Source organism: Rhea americana, unplaced genomic scaffold (assembly GCF_003343005.1).
Source record: "Rhea americana isolate MKP2758 unplaced genomic scaffold, rheAme1 scaffold_264, whole genome shotgun sequence".
NCBI lineage: Eukaryota > Metazoa > Chordata > Aves > Rheiformes > Rheidae > Rhea > Rhea americana.
The window spans coordinates 1,009,777-1,029,543 of NW_028186384.1; the positions used below are offsets into that span (position 1 = coordinate 1,009,777).

Sequence of the window (19,767 nt, forward strand, 5' to 3'; positions counted from 1 at the left end):
GCATGCATGTATGTGCACACATGTAATATGCATGTTCCTGAGACTGTGTGCATGCAGGTATATGCATGTGCCAGGCATGTGCAGGTATGTTTGCAGACACAGTGTCTGTGGGCTCTCCTGGGCTCTTGGAAGGTGTGCACACATTCTGCGTTCTTGTGTCCACACTTCTGGCTTCCCATCCAAGGSAGCTTCATAGGTGCCCAAGCGCTCTTACATGTCTCTGGCAGGCCTGCCTTGCCGGTCACTCACATCCCATACAACCAGCTACAACCGTGCCCGCTCGCCTCCCTACAACTGCACTGGCAGCAGCAGGCACCACCACACTTCCCCCCTCCCAGGCAGGCCATTCCCATCATCCTGCAGCACCTCCCCATGATCTCGCTGTGCATCCTGGGCTGACACATGTAGCCAGATACGTTGTCGCTCTGTGGCCTCTATGTCAGGGATGGCTCCTGTGCTAAAGGTTGAGGTGACTGAGTCACAAGTGTGCTAATCCCTGTTGTATGTCCACACGTGCAGCAGATACACAGCTGTTCTGCTGCTGCGTTCGTGCAGGTGCTTCCCCAATGTGACTGTATGTCAGTGCATGACATGTTAGGCTGCATCATGCATGTGCTGCCACTTATGTGTTGTGCATCGTATGGATGTGTATTACTGCATGTACTGTCCTGCATGGACATATGTTGTATGGGTGTATGTGATGCATGCTGCATCCCACAGGCATATTATCTAGTATCGTGTGCCTCTAAGTCCCACTTTTATTACTCCGCATGGATGCACACCCCACATCCAGCATCCCATGGGGAAATGTGTCCTGCAGGAGTTGACCCTGTGGTCATGTGTGATGCCCATTACTTACTTGTTGGCAGTGATTTTGTGAGCAGGGACCCTCTGAACCCCCTGCCATGTCTTTGTCTGTCATGGTGAGGACGTGTCCACATGGCACATGGAAGGGACGTGTGCTGGGGTCCTAACACTGTGGCTGTGCTGGGCCACAAGTCCCTGAGARATCCCTGCTCACATGCAGGGAAGCTTGTTCCCCGCTTGACTGCTCCGTTTCCCCTGCACTTCTCCCCGGCGAACCAGGGAGCCCCCGAACCAGCAGGAAAAAAAGCACCAGATTAAAGCATGGCAGAGATGTCACCTGCTAGTCTTCAGCCCTGGGCTCTGTCCTGCCTCTGTCCCGAGGCCTGTCCCCCGGGTGGCATTCCCCTGCGTGTCCCTGGTGGAGTGCGTGTGACACCCAGCGGGCGATCACCAGACTGCACCCGCCGAGGGAGCCGCGCGGCCCGGAGCGGCCCCGGCGCGGCTGCCGCGGCGCTGCTCGGAGGCTCGGCTGCATCCGGCACACGGCAGCGAGCGCCCTGCGGGCCCGGGCTCTGCGGGCTCCCCGGGTCCCTGTGTGTCCCCGCAGCCCCAGAGCTCTGGCGGCTCTCCAGGTCCCTGTGTGTCCCTGCACCCCAGAGCTCTGAATCTCTCTGGGACCTTTGGGTGTTCCTGAAGCCCATTCCCGGGCTAGGATCTCCCTTTTCCCCCAGTTCTCTGCTCCTGCTCCTCTTCTCCAAAGGTTAGGCAGACTGGTCAGTGCTAGCACAACCTGATGTCTTTTGGAGGCTTAACACCTTTTTACTCTGGTCCTGAGAAGATCTTTGGCTCCTAGCCACAATCTGCTAATGCTGCGTGGCAGGCTGTAATCCTTCATTACTGCTCCAGCTGGATTTCTTTAGGCCAGGAAACTCCCAGCCCATCTTTAGCTTTTCCTCCTAACTCTCTTGTTCATTTCCCAGGAGACGAAAACTAGTGGAATGAGAAGGATCTGAGTGGAGCCAACCCTGCAGTTCACATAAATCCAAAGCATAACCATTTTCCATAGGAAAAACATTTTTCATTTCAATTTTCATTTCATTTCAATTCAGCTTTCAAAGCTGATTCTCAGAGGAGAGGGAGCAGTCACTGCAGAGGGGATTGGCTGCTCTTCTCTGGCTCTTGAGAGGTTTTTCTCTTCCCCTCGCTGACAGCTTTCCTGCTGAGGTGTCTGAGCTCATTAATGGAGCTGTGAACACCTACACATGAAGCCCTACAACACAGTTCAGAGGATCCCGTGGCTCCCTCCGTGTAAATCACACATCCCTGCTCCACTCCTCAGATCCAGGCATGATCCCCATGATGTGCATTTCCATCCACATATAAGGAAGGAAATGAAATACATCCATCCAGAATGAAAAATGGCTCACAGGAGCACTAACAGGCCCTGCTGAGCATTTCACCACTAATGGTGAGTCTCAGATGGATGGGGAAGTGCAGCAGCTCTCCCACACCTAAACACTTCCCTGCAAGATCAAAGGGGCAACATCTTCTGTAGTCTGCAAAGAAACTTGAAGGAGGGTTTAGAGATTGGTCTTTTCTCTTGACAATGAAAGGAATAGGAGGAAGGGACTAGAAAGGCCCTCCTCAAAAACTGTCAGGACAGGAGCTGTATCCAGGATGAGATCAAGAGCCCTCTGCATCCTTTGGCCCCACCAGGCTCTGGAGGGGCACCTGCCCTGGTAGTTCATGTTGCTGGTGTCTGTGAGATGTGCAGGGGTCCTGGGCAGCTGGTGGTAGGCTGGTCCATGTTATCCCCCACTGCCCATGTACAAAGCATGGCTCGAGAGCCCCACCAAGTGGAGGATCCCCTGTGATCAGAGCAAATGGACATGTTTTGGCAGTGCCCCAGTACTGGTACAGGGCCTGTACTGGGAGAACATCTCAAAGAGAGAGGTACAGCCTTGTAAAATGCAAGCCTTTCTTTTGAAGCAGAGCAGCACTGAGCAAGGACACAGCATCTCCTTGGGGAATTTAACCCCATGTCARCTATGGGGTAATCATCAGGAATCCCGTGGCTAATGAAAGCCAGCATTTCACTAAAACCTAGTATGAAGAGCGGGGTTATGCCACTAGTGCCAGGGTTGAATTAAACCAGCCTCTACTGCAATGCTCAGAAGGCATCCATAATGCGGACACATCTAGACCCCAGCCAGCTCCCAATTTATAGGTGTGTGTGCAAAATTAGCCATTAAAGTTCATCTTCCTCAGGCTCAGGTCTTGCTGGGGGGGGCAGGTCTGACTACTCCAGAGAAGCATGCAGCATTTCCAGCCTCCCTTATTTCCTCCCCTCCCCATTGCTGAGCTCCCTGCTACGATCTTGCGCTTCCTCTGCCTGCAGCATCGAAGCAGAGTGAGCAGGTATCACGTGGGAAGGAYGCGACTGTCACACAGCGGAGACACCCTGTGAAACGGTTGTCAGAGAGCTCCTGAGATAGCCATTACCAAGCTACGTACTCAAGGCTATTCCATTTGATATTCAATGTTCACAAAGAAAAGTGAAATGATGTGTAACAGATGCAAGGTTACGTTAATGTGCTGCTTTACATTCACTGCAGTTACCTCCTGCTCTCTCCTTTAGTGTGTGCAAGCTGCCAGCAGAGGAGAGGTTGGAGGGTGCTGGTGCAGCTGAGACAGGAATGCTTCTGGCTCCCAACCTCTGTTGCTATCTGGGAACAGATAAGGAAAGAGGCTACTGAGGCTGGAGAGAACAGGGATCCTYCCCCTGTGACATTGATCCCTCCTGCCTGTGGGAAGGCAAGAAGAAAACTTATTGGCAGCCAGGGAGATACCGTGGATCCCAGACAGGGTACTCACTCCGACACACAGCTAAGGTGTAGTTCAACAAACCTGGGAAGGGTCATCCCTTGTGCTGGCAAAGTCCAAACCAAGCTAACCAGCTGCTGCAACAGCCAATTCCATATTTATTTCCCTGTTGAAGCTTTGATTCCCAGAGAGTCCAAGAGTATGGCTGGCATTGTGTCACCCAGATCCAGCCCTTGGTCCAGAAGAGCTAAGGGTAGGGGTGAATGGGGTTGATTTAAGCCCTGAAGACTATGTTTGCAATGGCAAATGAGTTGAGGGAATCTGTCTGAGCTCAGCAGGTGGCTAGAAGGGGACACATGACAGTGAGCACCAAGCTAACAGGTGGCTGCACTATCGTCCAGATTGAACACCAACCCTGAGGATGTGGCCTGCAGCTGCAGGAAACCTCGACTGCTGCAGAAGAGAAGAAAGCACTTTCCATTCAAGTTTTCTTCCTGTCCCAGGGAAAGAAATGCTCCCATCTCTCATCTGATGGCAGGCAAGGTAGGGCTGGCTCTCAGTTTGACAACTGTGGGCAGGCAGTCTGTTCCTTTCCCTGCAGCCGTTACAGCCCCACACGGCATGTACCACCCAGTGTGTCAGTCACAGTCTGCTGAGTGCTGGGCTCTGAGCACCTCCATCCTTCCTTCATTTGCCCYGGGATGTGCCTCAGAGTTGCAAAGCCAGGAATCCCCAGCCTCAGGCGTCACCTTCCCCCCCACACAAAGCCTCCTCCTCTCCACCCATGTGTGGGCTCTCTGGGCTGAGTCTGCATCTTGCAGGGGTTGAGCTGACTGCACACGGTTACCTGCACATGCACACACACACATGCACACACACACCTGTGTGCAAGCACACACATACCCATGTGCATGCATGTACCTGACAGGACTCTGAATTAAAGGCATCAGGCAGCTCTAGCCATAAAGCCACCATGCTCTCCTGCCTTGCTTGCTTCTTGCTTCACAGGCCTCTGGGCCCAGCCCCAAGGTCATTCCAATGTCTTYTTTTCTGTGTTGTCTCCAACTAAGGATCTGTCACTCACTGCTTGCTGCAACAGCTCTTTAACCAAGCATGGCATTTGGCAGCTGCATCTTCCCAGCAAAAGACCACAGCATCCAGAACAGCCAGCTTAAGCTGTGAAATATGCAGCACCCTCAACAAGCCTATTTGTGCGGAGAAGTGCCTGCTGAATCCACTGTGCTCCAGCCCAAGCAGATGCAGCCAGCCTCCAAGCCAGGTTCTCAGCACAGTCTATCAATCATTCCTCCATTCCCTGGCAAACAGCCTCTATACCCTCTGGCAGGCAAAACTTTTTGAGTGGCTGCACCTCACCAGCTTTCTCCCTGCTTTCAGCACCACCAAAGTGTGCAGTCATGAASCAAGAGATACACACAAGCTGCTGGTCACCAGTGTCAGCTGATATTATGCAAACGTCTGAGGAAGAGGTTGTCTGCCAGGAAACAGGCTGAAAATGAGAATCAGAGATGAACCATGTGAGACAGCAGGGTTGTGCTGGGGAAAAACCAGCTTTATTCTCCATCCCTAGCTCTTCGAGGACTATGGTTAGGAGCCCAGCAGCAGTCTAGGCTCAGGAGGCAGGAAACACAGGGAAAACAGGCAGCACGACATTTAGGATAGAGCATCCTTAAGGAAACCAGGTGAAGTGTCAAGTCCCAACACATATGGCTGGGCAGGTGGATAAGGATAGGCAGGGTGAAGAAGGTGAGCAGTACTCAGGAGCAACCACTCCAGCACACAGAGATACAATAAGGCCTCTCACGGAGTAGTACATGGGTAAGGAGAAAGAGCCTCAGCTGGGAGCATCCAGCCTTGAGAGCTATTGGGAAGGTTCCCAAGGGAGTCCAGACTCCCTCCTGACTGCAGATCACAGAGTCAGGGGTAGGTTAGGTAACTTCCCTCCTGAAGGGTTTGTTCAGCAATTTATTGCTAAGCAATCTGTGAGTCTTCGGGCAGAGTTGAGTTTCTTCCATTGCTTCTACCAGGGCCCAAATGACAGTGATCAATGGCTCAATGTTCAGTTGGCAGCTGGTCTCAAACAGTGTTGCCCTGGGTCAGCACTGTGGCCATGTTGGTTAACATCTTCATCAGTGATCATCTGGATGAGGAGACAAAGTGCACTCTTGCCAAATTTGCAAGTGTAACTAAACTGAGGAAATGAATGTACAGCAAAATACAGAGTTCAGATGGACTTTGAGTAACTCAAAGGTGAGGCCAAGAGAAATCACATAGACTTCAACAGGGAAAAGTGCCAAATTTTGTGCAAATGTTGATAACCCCAGGCTTCATCCAGCCAGGAAACTGATGGGCCAAGCAGGGCCCCACTGAAAAGGACCTGGGGGTGACTGTGAACAAGAGTTGAATATGAACCAGCAGTGCTTTTATCCCATATGGGGCAAATTAAATCCTGAGCCATGGTGGGAGGAACATGGCCAGCAGACTGTCCCCTCTGTTCAGCAGTGGGGASGCCACACATGGGTGCTGTGCCTAGAGTGGTCCTACCTACTTCAGGTAGAGCTGGAGGAGCTGGAGAGGGGCCTGCAGAGGCTGCCAAGACAGCCGGGGCACAGGGCTACAAGAGAGGTGGTTTGTCCAGGCAAGAGAAGGCTTGGAGGATCTAACAGCAGTCAGGATGAAACTGGGCAAAGCCATGGCTGACCTTACCTTGTCAGCAATATTTCTGCTCCAAGCAGAAAGTTGAGATAGAGACCTCCAGACAACATCAACGCTTCTAGGATCCTGTGAGCCTCTCTAGGAATAAAACCTGCAGGATGTTCAGGAGCACAGTCATTTCCCAACTCAAACCATGCCAGGGTGGGCTGCTGAAATCCGATAGTCCCCATTGTCAGTCCTCCCACCCCAGGACCTCTCCACCTGTGATTCCTCCTTTCCTTCCTTCCCTGCCCAATGGAGGGCTGTCTCCAAGCTGGAAGCCCACACAACAGCCACAGACAGCTTTGGCTGCCAAAATCTTGCTATTTGAACCTGCAGCCCCATCCCAAGCACTCCAGGAACTGTGCTGGCCTGTGTCCCACAGTCGCTAGATCTCATCATTTCTGCTGTGCTATTAGGAGGCCTGGCTGCTGCTCCTGGCAGGTGATCAGCTGATTCTGCAAGCTGGTACTGCAAAGTCAAACACCGAGATTGTCAGAGTGCCGGCAAGGGGAGAGCGGGGCCAGGAGGGCCAGGGGCTCTGGGAGCCAGGGCAGCTCTGCCCCGAAAACTAAGCCACCTGAGCGCTGTTACCTGCTGAATAATAGAAGAGCTGACAGCCAGCTGGGGAGAAATGTGATCTTTGTACCTGGGGAAGATATCTGAGCTTCCAGCAGCTGCATTAGTAACTGCAGAGAAGAAGCCTTGCTCCCTGCTGCTCGGTGTGGTGCAGTGTGGCTGGGGAGACTGGACATCTTTGCCCAGGGACTGCCTGTCCCTGGCACGCCTGCATGGCTGGTGCCTACCACTGAGGACACGGGCTCAGGGCTCAGAGGATGAGGGGGGCTGTGTRAGCTGAGGCAGGAACGCAGCGTGACAGAGCTCAAGGGCAGAGCCAGAAGGGTGTCCCTAGGCTTCCAAGGAGGTGAGGCAGAAAGASTGCCTACAGCCGGCGCCCGCTTGTCCTGAGTCTGGCACGTCAGCCTCATGTCCAGAGGAGGGGAGATGGTTTATATTCCGGATGACTCTGACTTCAGCTCATTCAGGGATCAGTGTGAGAATCTGGAAGGCTGGCACTGTCGGTATAACAAGGGTGGCGTGACTGTGTGGAGTCAAGGCCAGGAAGAAAGCTGCACCGTGCAGAAAATTAAGGTAAGTGGATGCCTGCGGACACGGGACTGCGAGCCCTTTCCTGCCTCCGTCCCTGTCTGCCCAACCTGCATGCCCTCTTGCTTTGGGGCCAGAGCGGCTCCCAATGGTCCCCAAGTGTTAACCCCAAACTGAGCACTGCACCTTGGTCCAGCCTGGCTGCAGACAAGGATGTTTCTGCCCTCAAAGCCCAGGGACTGACTGAGTTAGTCCTTCTAAACGTGTCCTGAAACATGTGCTGTTGCATACATGTACATGCGCTCAGGTGCTCTTGCGCACTGCAGCTGCGGCYGCCCTTATTCTGGACACAGGCAGAAAGGCCCTGGATCAATTACACTGTGGAGACTGTCCTCATTGGGAGTCCCAGAGCATGAGATGTGTGTCACCCTGTCACCCTCGTGGGCATGGCCTCTCCTCTGGGCATACATCACTTTTTATCCTGTGATGGCTGAGTACCCAGAGTGTTTATGAGTCTCCCATGTGTTGACCCGACTTACTGTCTTGGGAGGTCTGCTGCTCCCCAAGATGACTGGGGATGTCACAAACGGATTAGCAAGGTGCACTCAGCCCTTGGTATTTTTGTTGTTCATCTGCATGGGCACCAGCGGCACTTCTGGGTGACCCTGAGCATATTAAGATTGACTACAGGGAACTGGGCGAGGGTAAAGGGTTTGAAGGGGGCCCTGTCATGTTCTTAGTGCTGCTGGTGAAAGGGAAGGACTTGCATAGGAGCAAGCATATACCACAGGTCGACACCTGGCTACACAGCTGGTATCTCGGGCAGAGCTTTGGCTTTTATGACCGTGGGATCCTCTTTGAGGATGGAGGATTGCTGAGCAGGATTGAGCTCCATCTGAGCAAATGGTCAGAATCTTTACCAACAGGCTGACTAACCTGGTAAGGAGGGCTTTAAACTAAGTTTGTCAGGCAACTGTTACTATAATCTGAAGAGCAGGAAAGGCATGGGGAGGCAGTGAGGAAGCCGCTGGTGTACAGCATGCTGTGGGAGGCTCTTCCCCAAACCTAAATTCTCTGTTTAGGAATACAGAGTGACTAGGAGCCCATCTCCGGTACCTATGCATAAGTGCACCTAGTCTGGCAGACAGGCGGGAGGAGCTGAATGTCCACATGCAGCTGCAGGACCGTGACCGCTCTGAGATCACTGAGACATAGAGGGAAAGCTCACAAAGCTGCAGTGCTACAATGGATGGATGCAGGCTCTTCAGTACAACCAGGCTGTGAAAACAAGGAGGAAGAGGAGCTGCACACTCTGCAGATGGATAGCTGCAGTCCATGCAGCTTTGTCACAGGATAGGTGGTGAGTCAGGCAAGAGTCTGTGGGACAGGATCAGAGGACAGGCACAGGGAGCTCCTAAGCCAGCTGAGCATGTACAAGTCCATAGGACCTGACAGGACACCTGATAGGGAGGGTACTGGTTGATGTCACTGTGACCGGGGAAAGGCAAATGTCACATACACCTTCCAGATGGGCAAGAAGGAGGCTCCAGGGCACTATAGGCTACTCCATGCCTGAGAAGGTGATGGAGCACATCCTCCTGGAATTTGTGTCCAGGCACCCAAAGGACAAGAAGAATACTGTAAACAGTCCATAAGGACTTAGCAAGGTCCGTTGTGCCTGACCATTCTGCCTTCTTCAATGAGATAACTGACTGTGTGGAGATGGRGAGAGCTGAGGATGCTCTGTACCTTGACTTCAGGAAGGCCTTTAATAGGGTCTCCCATAGTCTCCTTACAGACAAATTGCTGAGATCTGGACTGAAGAAGTGGACAATAAGATGGGTGGAAAACTGGCCGGAGAGCCAGGCTTTCAAAGTGGTGATCAGCTGTACAAAGTCCAACTGGAGACAGGTTGTCAGTGGCATCCCTCAGGGACTCATGCTGGGTTCYGTCTGTAATGCTTTCATTGGACTGAGATGGTGGGATTGAGTGCGCTCTCAGTAAATCTGCAGGCAACACCTAATTGTCTGGAGTGATTGATACGCTGGAGGCAGGGCAACTATTTAGCATGACCTGGCCAGGCTGGAGAAATGGACTGGCAGGAAAATCATGAACTTCAATGAAGTTTGGACAAGAACAGCCCTGTAGAGAGGATACAGAATTACAATATACAGAATATAATATATCCCCTTTGCAAACAGCCACTGAGCCCCACCCACAGAGAAGAGGCCTCTGGCCAAATCAGTGGGGTCTGAGCACAGTCCCTCAGTCACCCAACCTATTTCACTGTTAACACCTCCCTGGTGTGGCTTTTCCCTCCTACCAAACAGGACGCATRCACAAAGCAAAGGATAGTGCTGCCCAGAGACCATTCCTAAAAGAAGAGACGGAGGAGATCACCCTGTTTTGGGTGGGAGAGCTGGACTGCAAAGTCTCAAGATGCACCAGGCTGATGCTTTGGGGTCAGAACAGCCCTGCTCTTTTTAGTAATATAGATAYAATATGGAGAGTCTCTGCATGTTTGGGCACAGGGAATTTCTAACTTTTTCCACCTGACTTCTTCACTGTGGAAACTTCCTTCTGGCCTGATTTTGGGCTCTGTGTCTCTCCAGTCCTATCTGACATCCTACTGTGTCTAGTGAGGCCATTGCATTGCAACCGTTTGGGCACGGTTGGCAGGAGGCTGGGGAGAAGTTCAGGGCTATGAAGCCAGAGCGTTGTTATGGCTCTGTTGAGGTAAGCGGAGCTTCCAGGAACCCAATAAGGACTTGTGAACACCACTTTCAGGTGGGGGCAGCATTTAGCCTTCTGGAGCAGTATGTCCAAACCTAGCCTCAGTGSAGCTGGATGCTTCCATTCAATCCTCCAGTGCACCCTGAGGAGCACAGCACTTCTCCAGGCCTGTCCTGGAGCAATAAAATTCAACATTTGGTGTACAGGACAGYGTGATCACCCTAGTCATTTGGGAAATCTTGTCTGAGATTGATGGGACCTGCCAGCAAGTGTTCAAAGGGCCGTCTCCAATTACTTGGCATTGGCAAATGCCTCATCAAAGATGCAAAGCMTCTAACGAGGAGCAGATGACATCTCCTTCCTCCCGGCATTGAGAGGAGCAGGGCCAGCCAGATTCATCAATAATGCACACACCTGCACAGACGGAGTGCAGCTCTGCAGCTCCGGTTCCCAGCTCCACATCTCCAGTTACAGCTGGGGCCRAGCTAACCTTACCAGCCCCCCAGCACAGGGAGGGAACCAGATCCTGACACACCTGAGCGCATCACGGTGATTTAGCCAAGGTAGGAATGGTCATTTACTTGGCTTCCAGGAAATGGATTGAGGGGACAAGGCTCGGGTGGAAACATGCCAGGCACCAGTCCTTATCCTTGCTGCTTTTCTTCTGGTGTTGGCTGCTACTCTGCTCTGGGATCAGGTAACCCAGGTACCTCAGATAAGTATTCCAGGTAGCAAAGGGTCCTTCCACCCCCTGTTGCCCTTGTGCCTTTGTACTGTGCAGCACACTGGTGGTGCCAAGCCCACCATAGGGACAGTGGGATGCTGTGCACTGGGACTCACAGCCAGCCCACAGAAGTGGCAGGGGGTCATGATGCAATCATCACCCAAAGATCATTCAGTGACAAGCTGAGGGCCCACAAGGGCCAGCCAGGCAGGCAGGGTGCCTGCTGCAGAGTCATGCTGCCCCAGGCCCACAGTGCGGCTGAGTTGGGCTGTGTGTGGCTTGGCCAGCCAGCACAGCAAGCAGTTGTTCATGCTGTTCAGTCATCCTTTTGCTCTGTAGACATGCATCTCCTGCAAGGATGTCCCTGCTGAGACGCTCTATGATGTGCTGCACGATACCCATTACCGCAAGAAGTGGGACTCAAACATGATTGAGACCTATGACATCGGGCGCCTGACTGTCAACGCTGATGTGGGGTACTATTCCTGTGAGCATCCCTGCGCTCCGAGGTGCCCCTGGGTCCCCTCCAACCCTGCACCCACGCATGGGTATGCAGGCCCATGAGGGCAGCAGATTCAGGTGGTAATAGGATCTTTCTACAGGGAAGTGCCCAAGTCCTCTGAAGAACAGAGATTTTGTCACCCTGCGCTCCTGGCTGCCCCTGGGCAATGATTATATAATCATCAATTACAGCGTCAAGCATCCGGTGAGTCTCTAGCCGGCACAACCCTGTGCAGGGACACTGGAGCCAAGAGACCAGGCACAAAGCACAGGGCTKGGCAGTGGCTCCAAGCAGACTCTGAGGTGTGTTGCATCTCTCCACAGAAATACCCACCCCGGAAGGATTTTGTGAGAGCTGTGTCCTTGCAGACAGGCTACCTGATTAAGGCGAATGGCACCAGTGCCTGCATCCTCTATTACCTTACCCAGGTGGATCCTCGAGGTGCGTGCCAGCATAAGGGGAGGTGCAGCAGACATGTTCTTAAGACTAGGCACCTACCTAGCCTGGTCCTGCTGTCCTCCCASAGTTCACTCACTGGTACCTCCATCACCCTGAGGGCGTGACCTGGGCCAGAAGGGCCCTGGGAAGGAGGAACAACCCAGGGCAGAAGGGGATGCCTCCCAGGCATAGTGTGGGGCAACTGTCATCAGCCCAAGGGGCTTGGCAGCTCAGGATGAGACTGGGTGCTGCAGCATGTGCAGGGGCTGCATCAGGGAGAGGCCCTACCAGCCTCACTAGTGGACACTGCCACTGCAGCTCTGTCCAGCATCAGATGGGACCTGGCACCTTAGTCAAGTGCTGCTACTGGATCAGTGCATTGGCAGAGATTTTAGAGGTTCATGATATCTCCTCCTGGGGGCTGGCCCTGGTCATCTCAGTAACTGGGCTTTGGGCTCTTGCAGGGTCGCTGCCAAAGTGGGTGGTGAACCGTGTCTCCCAGTTTGTGGCACCCAAGGTAAGCAAAGCGTGTGACCTGCAGTGGGCAGAAGAAGGGGACTCTGTGTGAAGGTGACAAAACTCTTGGCCAGTCTTTGGAGACCCTCTGACTATCAGTCATGAGGACAGTCAGCCCACAAGGTGCCAGCAGCTCATGCCRGGTGTCCATGCCACTTCCCGGCCTTCCCAGGCAGGGCAGGCTGTGCTCAGCCCCTTTTCTAAGGCATGCCAGGGGCACCAGCATCACAGGCTCAGGATCAGCCTCACACCGGGCCCTGTAGGGTTGTAAGCTCTCAGTCCTGCTCCCCTCTGCCCCAGYCCATGCCCAGCCCTGTCCACAATAAGGTGATGAGTTTCCCTGAAGCAGCCCATTAGGCAGAGGAGAGTGGGTACTGGGTGATCAGAGGAGTTACAGAGCATGCTACTGGGCATACAACTGGGACTCAGGAACCTAAGTGGTCTAAACCAGCACCCCTATCCTCTGCCCAGCACCCTAGAAGAGTGAGAGGCAGGCGAGCTGGAAATTGTACCTATAGACTGGGCAGGTTGCATCCCTGTTGGAGGCTTGGGGCACCTGGTGTGAGTGGAGCGGGTACAGGTAACCTGCTGGGGGGAGGGAGGGGCTGTGACAGGCTGAACCTGCTTTACCCACAGGCCATGAAGAAAATTTACAAGGCAGGGCTGAAGTATCCAGAGTGGAAACACAAGCACGACCCCGAGTACAAGCCCTGGGTGTACCCGGAGCAGAACACATTGCCCAGTGTCAGCCTGGACGAGCTGTCGGTGCAGCATGCTGACTCACTGGAGAACATCGATGAGACTGGCTTGCCTGAGGACCCCCTGAACATGAGTGACCATGAGGCCTGAGCCCTCACTGGTGGCCCAGGGCATGGGCCAATGCCTATCTGCACCCATGGGGGCTTGGCTGTTCTCTGGGCTCCTATCATCTCTTTCCTCCCCCACTCCTTTGTTGTAGATCCTCCCTACCCCAGGCAGCAGGATGCTGACCCTGGGGCACTGAGCCCCTGCCCATGGGAGCCTGCAGTTTGAGTGCTGGAAAGAAGGTGGAAGAACATCCTGGTCCCCCTCTGCCAGGACTGTGGTGGTCCACAGAAAAGTCCTCGTGCAAGTGACAGAGCTGGCTAAGGGAGTGAGTGCCCTGAGGAGAGGCTGGGCACTCTGTGAGAGAGAGAAGGAGCCTTTCTGCCACTTGGATATCCCTTTGCTGCTGTAAGACCTTCTGGCTTGTCCCTGGTGTCTCTCAAAGGTCCAGAACTGGATGGTCTACAGGTGAACCTGGGCTTCTGCCCAGGCTTTACAGTAGCACAGGGATGGCATAGGGTCTGGACAGATCCCCTCCGRCCTGGGGTCCTGCTCTGCCAGCCCTACATACAGACTGGCTGCACTCTAGCCTACCAAGTCCCCCATAGTCCCTATGACCACTGTCTCTGGGACCACCCCCCTAAACCTCTCCTGCATGTCAGGCTTATGTCCAAGGGCAGACTCCAGCTTAGCTATGTCTGGGACCCCTTCATTGAGTGGTGTTGTGAGGGCTTTGACTGCCTCTGTTCACAATCCCTTGCATACCTCTCTCCTGTTTGCTACTGCTATGGTTTCTAGCAGAACAATAAAGGGATCGGTGTGTGTGCGTGAGAGCTTTGAGTTGACAGGTGTAGGATGGCACTTGGCTGACAAGGCAGCAAGCCACCTGACATTCCCCTCCAGGTATGCCCTGATGTTCTTCTTGGTGCAGAGTCCCGGATGAGATGGCTAGGATGGTGTTAGCCCAAGCCATGACTCAATGGTGAAAAGGGGTGGAAGGGGGCATTGAAGTGAATGGTACTGTCTTATCCAGTGAAGGATGGACCAGAGCAGTGCTAGGCTGTGCCTGGGAGTGGCCAGAGTGGCAGGTGTCTCTAGGAGCTTGGGAACAGTGGCAGCATGGGAGCTGAGAGAAGTTCCTGTGGTCCCTGCTGCATAGTGGATGCAGCCATATTTTCCTGCTCATCTCAGGACTGTGCCATTCACACTGGAAGCCACTGGACATGCTCCAAATGCTGTTGGAGGAGCCCATCTGCCCTGGCTTGGCTTGGAGCTGGCTCTATGTCACTTCTCCTGCATTCAAGTACCACGGGATGTGCTACTGCCTGCATCCAGTTCCCCTCTGCACCATCAGAGATTAATACTGTCCCCAGTCTTGCTGGAGTAAAACCCCTATGCTGTGATGGGCACAGAAGGGCCTCCCAAGAATACAAGAACAGAGTGAGGCCTCAGATCACAACTCAAAGTAAACCTTATCCACAGCAGTGAGCTCTGTGAGAACATCCTGGAGGACAAATGCCACCTAGGAATGCCATGCCAAGGAACTAGAGTGTAAAGTAGGCTGGAAGCAGTCCCTTAAACTATGAACTCAGGCTACAGTAAGGTATAGGGTGATGGAGCCTGAGCTTCCCATACCTGTTACTTCCTGAGCAGATGAGAGCCAGATGTTTAATTGWTGTATCATGTCTGCGGTTTGTGGTCATGATGATTTTATTTTTTTTAGAATAGGAGACCTCTGTAACAGGTCAGAGGGACCCGCTCGGCTGCCCGAGGATCAGAAGCTTGCTCTTACTCTGATCTGAAATCTGGGTCCTGCTGATGCATCCAGCTGGGCCATGTACCCTTTGAGCCTCCTGCAACCATGTGTTGCTGGTTTCAAACCAGTTCAGTGAGAGCAGCCAGACACACCACTGCACATTTGTGAACCTCCCTGTGTGCACGCACGCACATGCGGGATGTGGGCCTATGCACGAGTGTGAGTGAGACTGTGCACATGCAGGCACTGTGCCTCTATCTATGCATATGTGTGGGTGGCTGGCCATGTGGGCACAAGGCAGCTTCCGTTGGACAACAGGAAGTTATTCTAGGTGGATATCACTGAGGAAATGAGCTGATAAATGCTGGATTCTCCATCCTCTCATTTGCTCCATGCTCCAAGGCTGGGTACAGCTGCTAGATTTCTGCCTTGGACAATTTTAAGCCTGATCTATCCTGGCTAATAAAAAAGAAGAGAGCTGTCGCTGCTGATGGCACTCACCTAAAGACCTGCACAGCAAGGGTTAGGGTTAAGATTAGAGGACATGGTCAGGATGTGAGAGCTGCTCTCACAGCCACATCTCTGCATAGGCGGTCATGAGGCCAGCAAGCTGTTACTCTTTCCAGTGAAGGTAAGTTGTCCTATGAGCTGGGCTAACTCATCAGTAGTCCCTAGAGCATGCAAGCTGACCTGACTTTTGTGGTCCCGTGGCTGCATGGCCTTGGAGCTCAGCTGGATGCACTGAGGAACCSTTCCTTGGAATCCTCACCCTCCACTTGCAGGTCTCCACCAATAACCAGGACTTTTGTGGCTCTTCTGACCACCCCAGCCTCATGCTTCCTGGTCACCCCTACACCTCACAGCCTTCMCACAAGCTGCAAGTGCTGCTGCCCCATACTTGCTGCCAGCATATCTTGTACTGCCACCCTTCTCCCGAGCTTGCCGGGAGACCCCACAGAAGTCTAGGCACAGATGCTCACTGTCCTCGTTTAGCCACCCTGTTACATCCTGTATGTCCCCTACACAGCTGCGGGTGGACATCACGTGTGTATATCTCTCTGCAGAGAGTGCTGAGTGAGGACAGAGGAGAGCCTCGCCATCAGGACAGCCAGCTCTCACAGTCTGCAGCAGGTCCAGCCACAGCAGGCAGAGCAGGGGTGAGAAGCTATTCTACGGAGAAAACACTGAGAAGGACCAAGGAGAGCAGATGTACAGGCTTCCATCTTGCAACAAATAAAGCACAGAGGGCCCTTTTTCGTGGGGAGGATAGCAGTCCCACAGATGTCCCTCCAAGAGAGGCAAAGAGCCCATAATGCTCCCACTGTGTYGTCACATGGAGGGTATCTCACAGCATGTAGGCACTGGCATGATTTTACCCTGGTTCATATTCTGTCAGCTCAAGTAGTAGCTTTTAGCAATGCCACCTTTTTTTATCATGAATGTCATGAAAGGAAGCATCACACTGTGCAACGTCCTAGCCCCAAGTCTGCCCCAAAAACTTTCCAGTATTTGTGGCAGGGGCGCACAGGAGACCACAGCTATGACAACCACTGTAGCTGGAGCAAGAACATGAAGCACCTCYGGCTGCTCCCTTGATGCAACAGAGCCCATTAGCACCCCGACCCCGCAGTGTGCTGGGGTGAAGATCACAGCACAGCCTTTCAGTGCTGCTTGAGACAGCATTTTCTCCCCTGTTCCCCCAATGTGTCTTTTCAATAATCAGGCTGCAGCTTTTCCTGTAGGGCGATTTTTCAGCCAGCCCTAAGCAGGCGTCAGGAGCTGCCATTTGAMCACAGAAGCCAGGCAGAGCTGGAGAATCCCTCCTCGTTAGGGAGCCACAGTGAAGGCTGCGCCAAGGTGCCTGTGTTGGTGATGCTTCAGTCCAGCCTATTGCCCAGCACATCCCAGCTGATAGTGGCACCAGGGCATACGGGGAGGGCCGGGGCTGCTGGTGTAGCAGGGGCACTGACCTGTGCTACAATATGCAGAGCTCCTGGTGSCCAGCATCTTCCTGGCCAGAGGGCTGGGCAATACCCATGGGGCTGGACAAAGGGGGCCACCATGAACCCCAGGGGGGCAGGGAGACCAAGAGTGGCATTTTCTTACTAAATGATGTGCCACTGCTGGGTTTCCTGTGGCACAAACAGGAAGGGGGCCATGTGCTGGCGTCTCTCGAGCACCTGAGCTATGGAGCAAGCAGGACACCAGGGAGGGTGTGGGAGGACATGAGATCCCTTCGGTGCACTCACAGGGATGCTGGGGGAGCTGGTGGCCCATGRCCCAGTTGGGTGAGGGCTGGGTGAGTGGGGCTGCAGCCCTGCATGAGATCCCAGCTGGACAGCTTTTCCTGTTTGGCTCCAAGCAGAGAGGAGCCGCCCTGCGGTGCAGAGATTGGAAAGGAAACAGGAAGCTGGTGCTGGACAAGAGATTAGCCTGGAGGGGAGTGATGTCAGCCGGGCCCGACGGATGGGGGAAGGGGGAGTGTGATGTGGGTTCCCCCCCCCGACACCCCTCATCCTGCCCACACACATCGCTACTGCTCCAATGTCCCCCGGCATAGCTCTGAACCTCCCAGACCGATAGTGCCTTGAGTGTCTAGCAACAAAAGGATCCCAGCTAAGGGAGAATCCGCACCCTCTTCCTCAGGCAAACAGCGCTGGGCTCCTTCTGCAGCCACAGCTGCTATAAAAGGGCCATGGCTCCATTAGGACTCTCCTAGTTTGTAGGTGACATCTCCTGAGCTCACAGACAGGTTTCAGGCAGTACTCTCATCACCACCACCCGTGCCAGGAATACGGGCCCAGCAAGAAGCCCCTGAGGAGCCTGCCTTATCTCACAGACTGGCCTTCAGCAGGGCTSTTTCCAGCCCTTCCCAGCATCTTCACAAAGCCACATTCCCCAGCTTGAAGGGTGTTTTCTGATCCTGCCCTCTGCCTGGGAGCAGGTGAGACCTTCCTGTGGTAAACATTATCAAAAGTACAAGGAATGGTGGGTCTTGCTGCCTCAATCTGAGGAGGTTAGCGTCTAAATATAGACTTCATTAGCAGGTTGGCAGGTGCCAAAAAGATAACTGGAGCCCTTGAAACCTGCGCCATAGAAAGCAGGCCGACAGGAAGCTCTCAGGAAACTACCCAGCCACAACACACAAATATCACGGCTGTCAGCACCCTGCAGGTGCCCTGATGCTCTTTTTTGCACAGCGTGTGCAGCAACCCAGCCCACGCTCCCTACTCCCCTCCAGAACAGCCCCATGCCGATGAGGATGTGCGCCTGTCAGCTGTCTTGAGGAAGGTCCCTGTGGTATGGGGATGCCCCTAGTCCTTCCGTTTGGCCTTTTCTCCTGGCTAGCTCAGGGAAGGGACAGCCCCTGGTGGGAACTGAGCACCAGGGCTTGGCACAGTTGCTTCAGCAGCACTTTAGGGGGAATTAGTCTTAATTCTAGCTCTTAGGTGACTGTTGAGGATGAAGGAAGCAGGAGAGAAGGTTYGGGCTGCGCCAAGCCCACCAACAGCTGTTGGGATGTGGGTTTTGGGGCTGAACCCTGCTCCCAGCTGTGCCAGGCTACCAGACAGGGGTAGGACTTGCAGCTGTGAGGATGTCCCAGCATCTCCCTCCTGCCTCTGGGCGATGTTTCCTATCTCTGCACTCTACCTCTGCTCTCCTGGCACACAGGAAGGCAGCATTGTTACTGGCAGCAGGTTATACTGGAGTTGTTGAGATGCTGTAAGATGATTGGTGGCAGTATTCCAGGGCCTGGCCCTATGCAAGAGGTACCAGGGATGGACAGTGCTTGGCTGGCTCTAATGCCTTTGGAAAGGTGGGATGGAAACTATGGCATTTCAGCTGCCACCAGCACTACTGGCATCCTTTGCTCTGTCCTTCCAGCCACGCACACCATAGATGTCAGCAAACTTTCCATGAGTGGCAATGATTGCATTTAGCAAAACAGATGTGGCTTCCTTAAAGAGGCAGAGGTGGGAGCCTGGCAGGATGGCATGGCTCTGGTGCTTGCCCAGCACTGGCACAAGCCCTGAGGGTCCCTATGCACTACACTACTTTCCACCCTGGGGCGGGGGGTGGGAGGGAAGGGGTTGTGGGGCTACCTGTGCCATCTCCACCCCAGGGACATGTCTTCCCCAGATGGAGTGACTGGAGGGGAAAAGGAGGAAGGCAAAAGCTGTACTGGGCCCTAGCTGAGTTCTACTTCTGCTTTGTTCAAAGTAGAAACAAGCCCGTGATAAGCAGAAGCTGTGTTTCCACACCTAGCCACATGCACAGAGACTTGTATGCAGCAGCCCTCTCATACCAGAGGCTCCCACTACTCCTAGCCCGCTGCAGTGATGTTTCAGGGGATTGTTGGTGCAGAGCAGGRAGAGATGGGCCCGAGTTGCAGCCCTGGGTCTCTGGGGGCCTGGGCCCTCAAAGGCCATGGGGTAATTATCAGTCTTGCATTCAGGAGCAGAGAAGGGCTGAAGGGCGTGAGATATTGACCTTGGACATCCTCTGCATGCTCCTCACCCTGTGGGCAAGGTTGAGTAACAGCGGAGCTGGAGTAACCACCAGTCTGTGCAGGGCCCTTGCGAAAAGGGCTGTATTAAAGGCAGCTGGGTGGGCCAGTGATGAAAGCACTGTCTCCTTGCAGGACCGTGGCCCTGGTCTCCCMAAACCTGTGCTGGGGCAGATCAGCTCATCCCTAACAACAGGAGCTCTTGCCTCCGTTATGCCATGGAGCACAGCTTTGGGCAAGCTATTGTACTTTGGGAGTCACATCAGGACCAGCAGTCCCTGAGCACCCATTACTGCTTGGGTCTGCAAAGAGTAGGAGGGCCAATGGGAGCTCGGGGG

At 53.8% G+C, this 19,767-nt stretch overlaps 1 protein-coding gene across 1 annotated transcript; it reads left to right on the top strand.

Annotated features, from left to right (window-relative positions):
• Positions 1 to 7,329: 7,329 nt before the first annotated feature.
• STARD10 (StAR related lipid transfer domain containing 10) lies at positions 7,330 to 13,211 on the top strand. Its single transcript, XM_085307795.1, has 6 exons — positions 7,330 to 7,494; positions 11,246 to 11,393; positions 11,509 to 11,612; positions 11,732 to 11,849; positions 12,311 to 12,363; positions 12,999 to 13,211. The coding sequence occupies exons 1-6, from the start codon at positions 7,330 to 7,332 to the stop codon at positions 13,209 to 13,211; spliced, it is 801 nt and encodes a 266-aa protein (XP_085163921.1).
• The last annotated feature ends 6,556 nt before the right edge of the window (positions 13,212 to 19,767 follow it).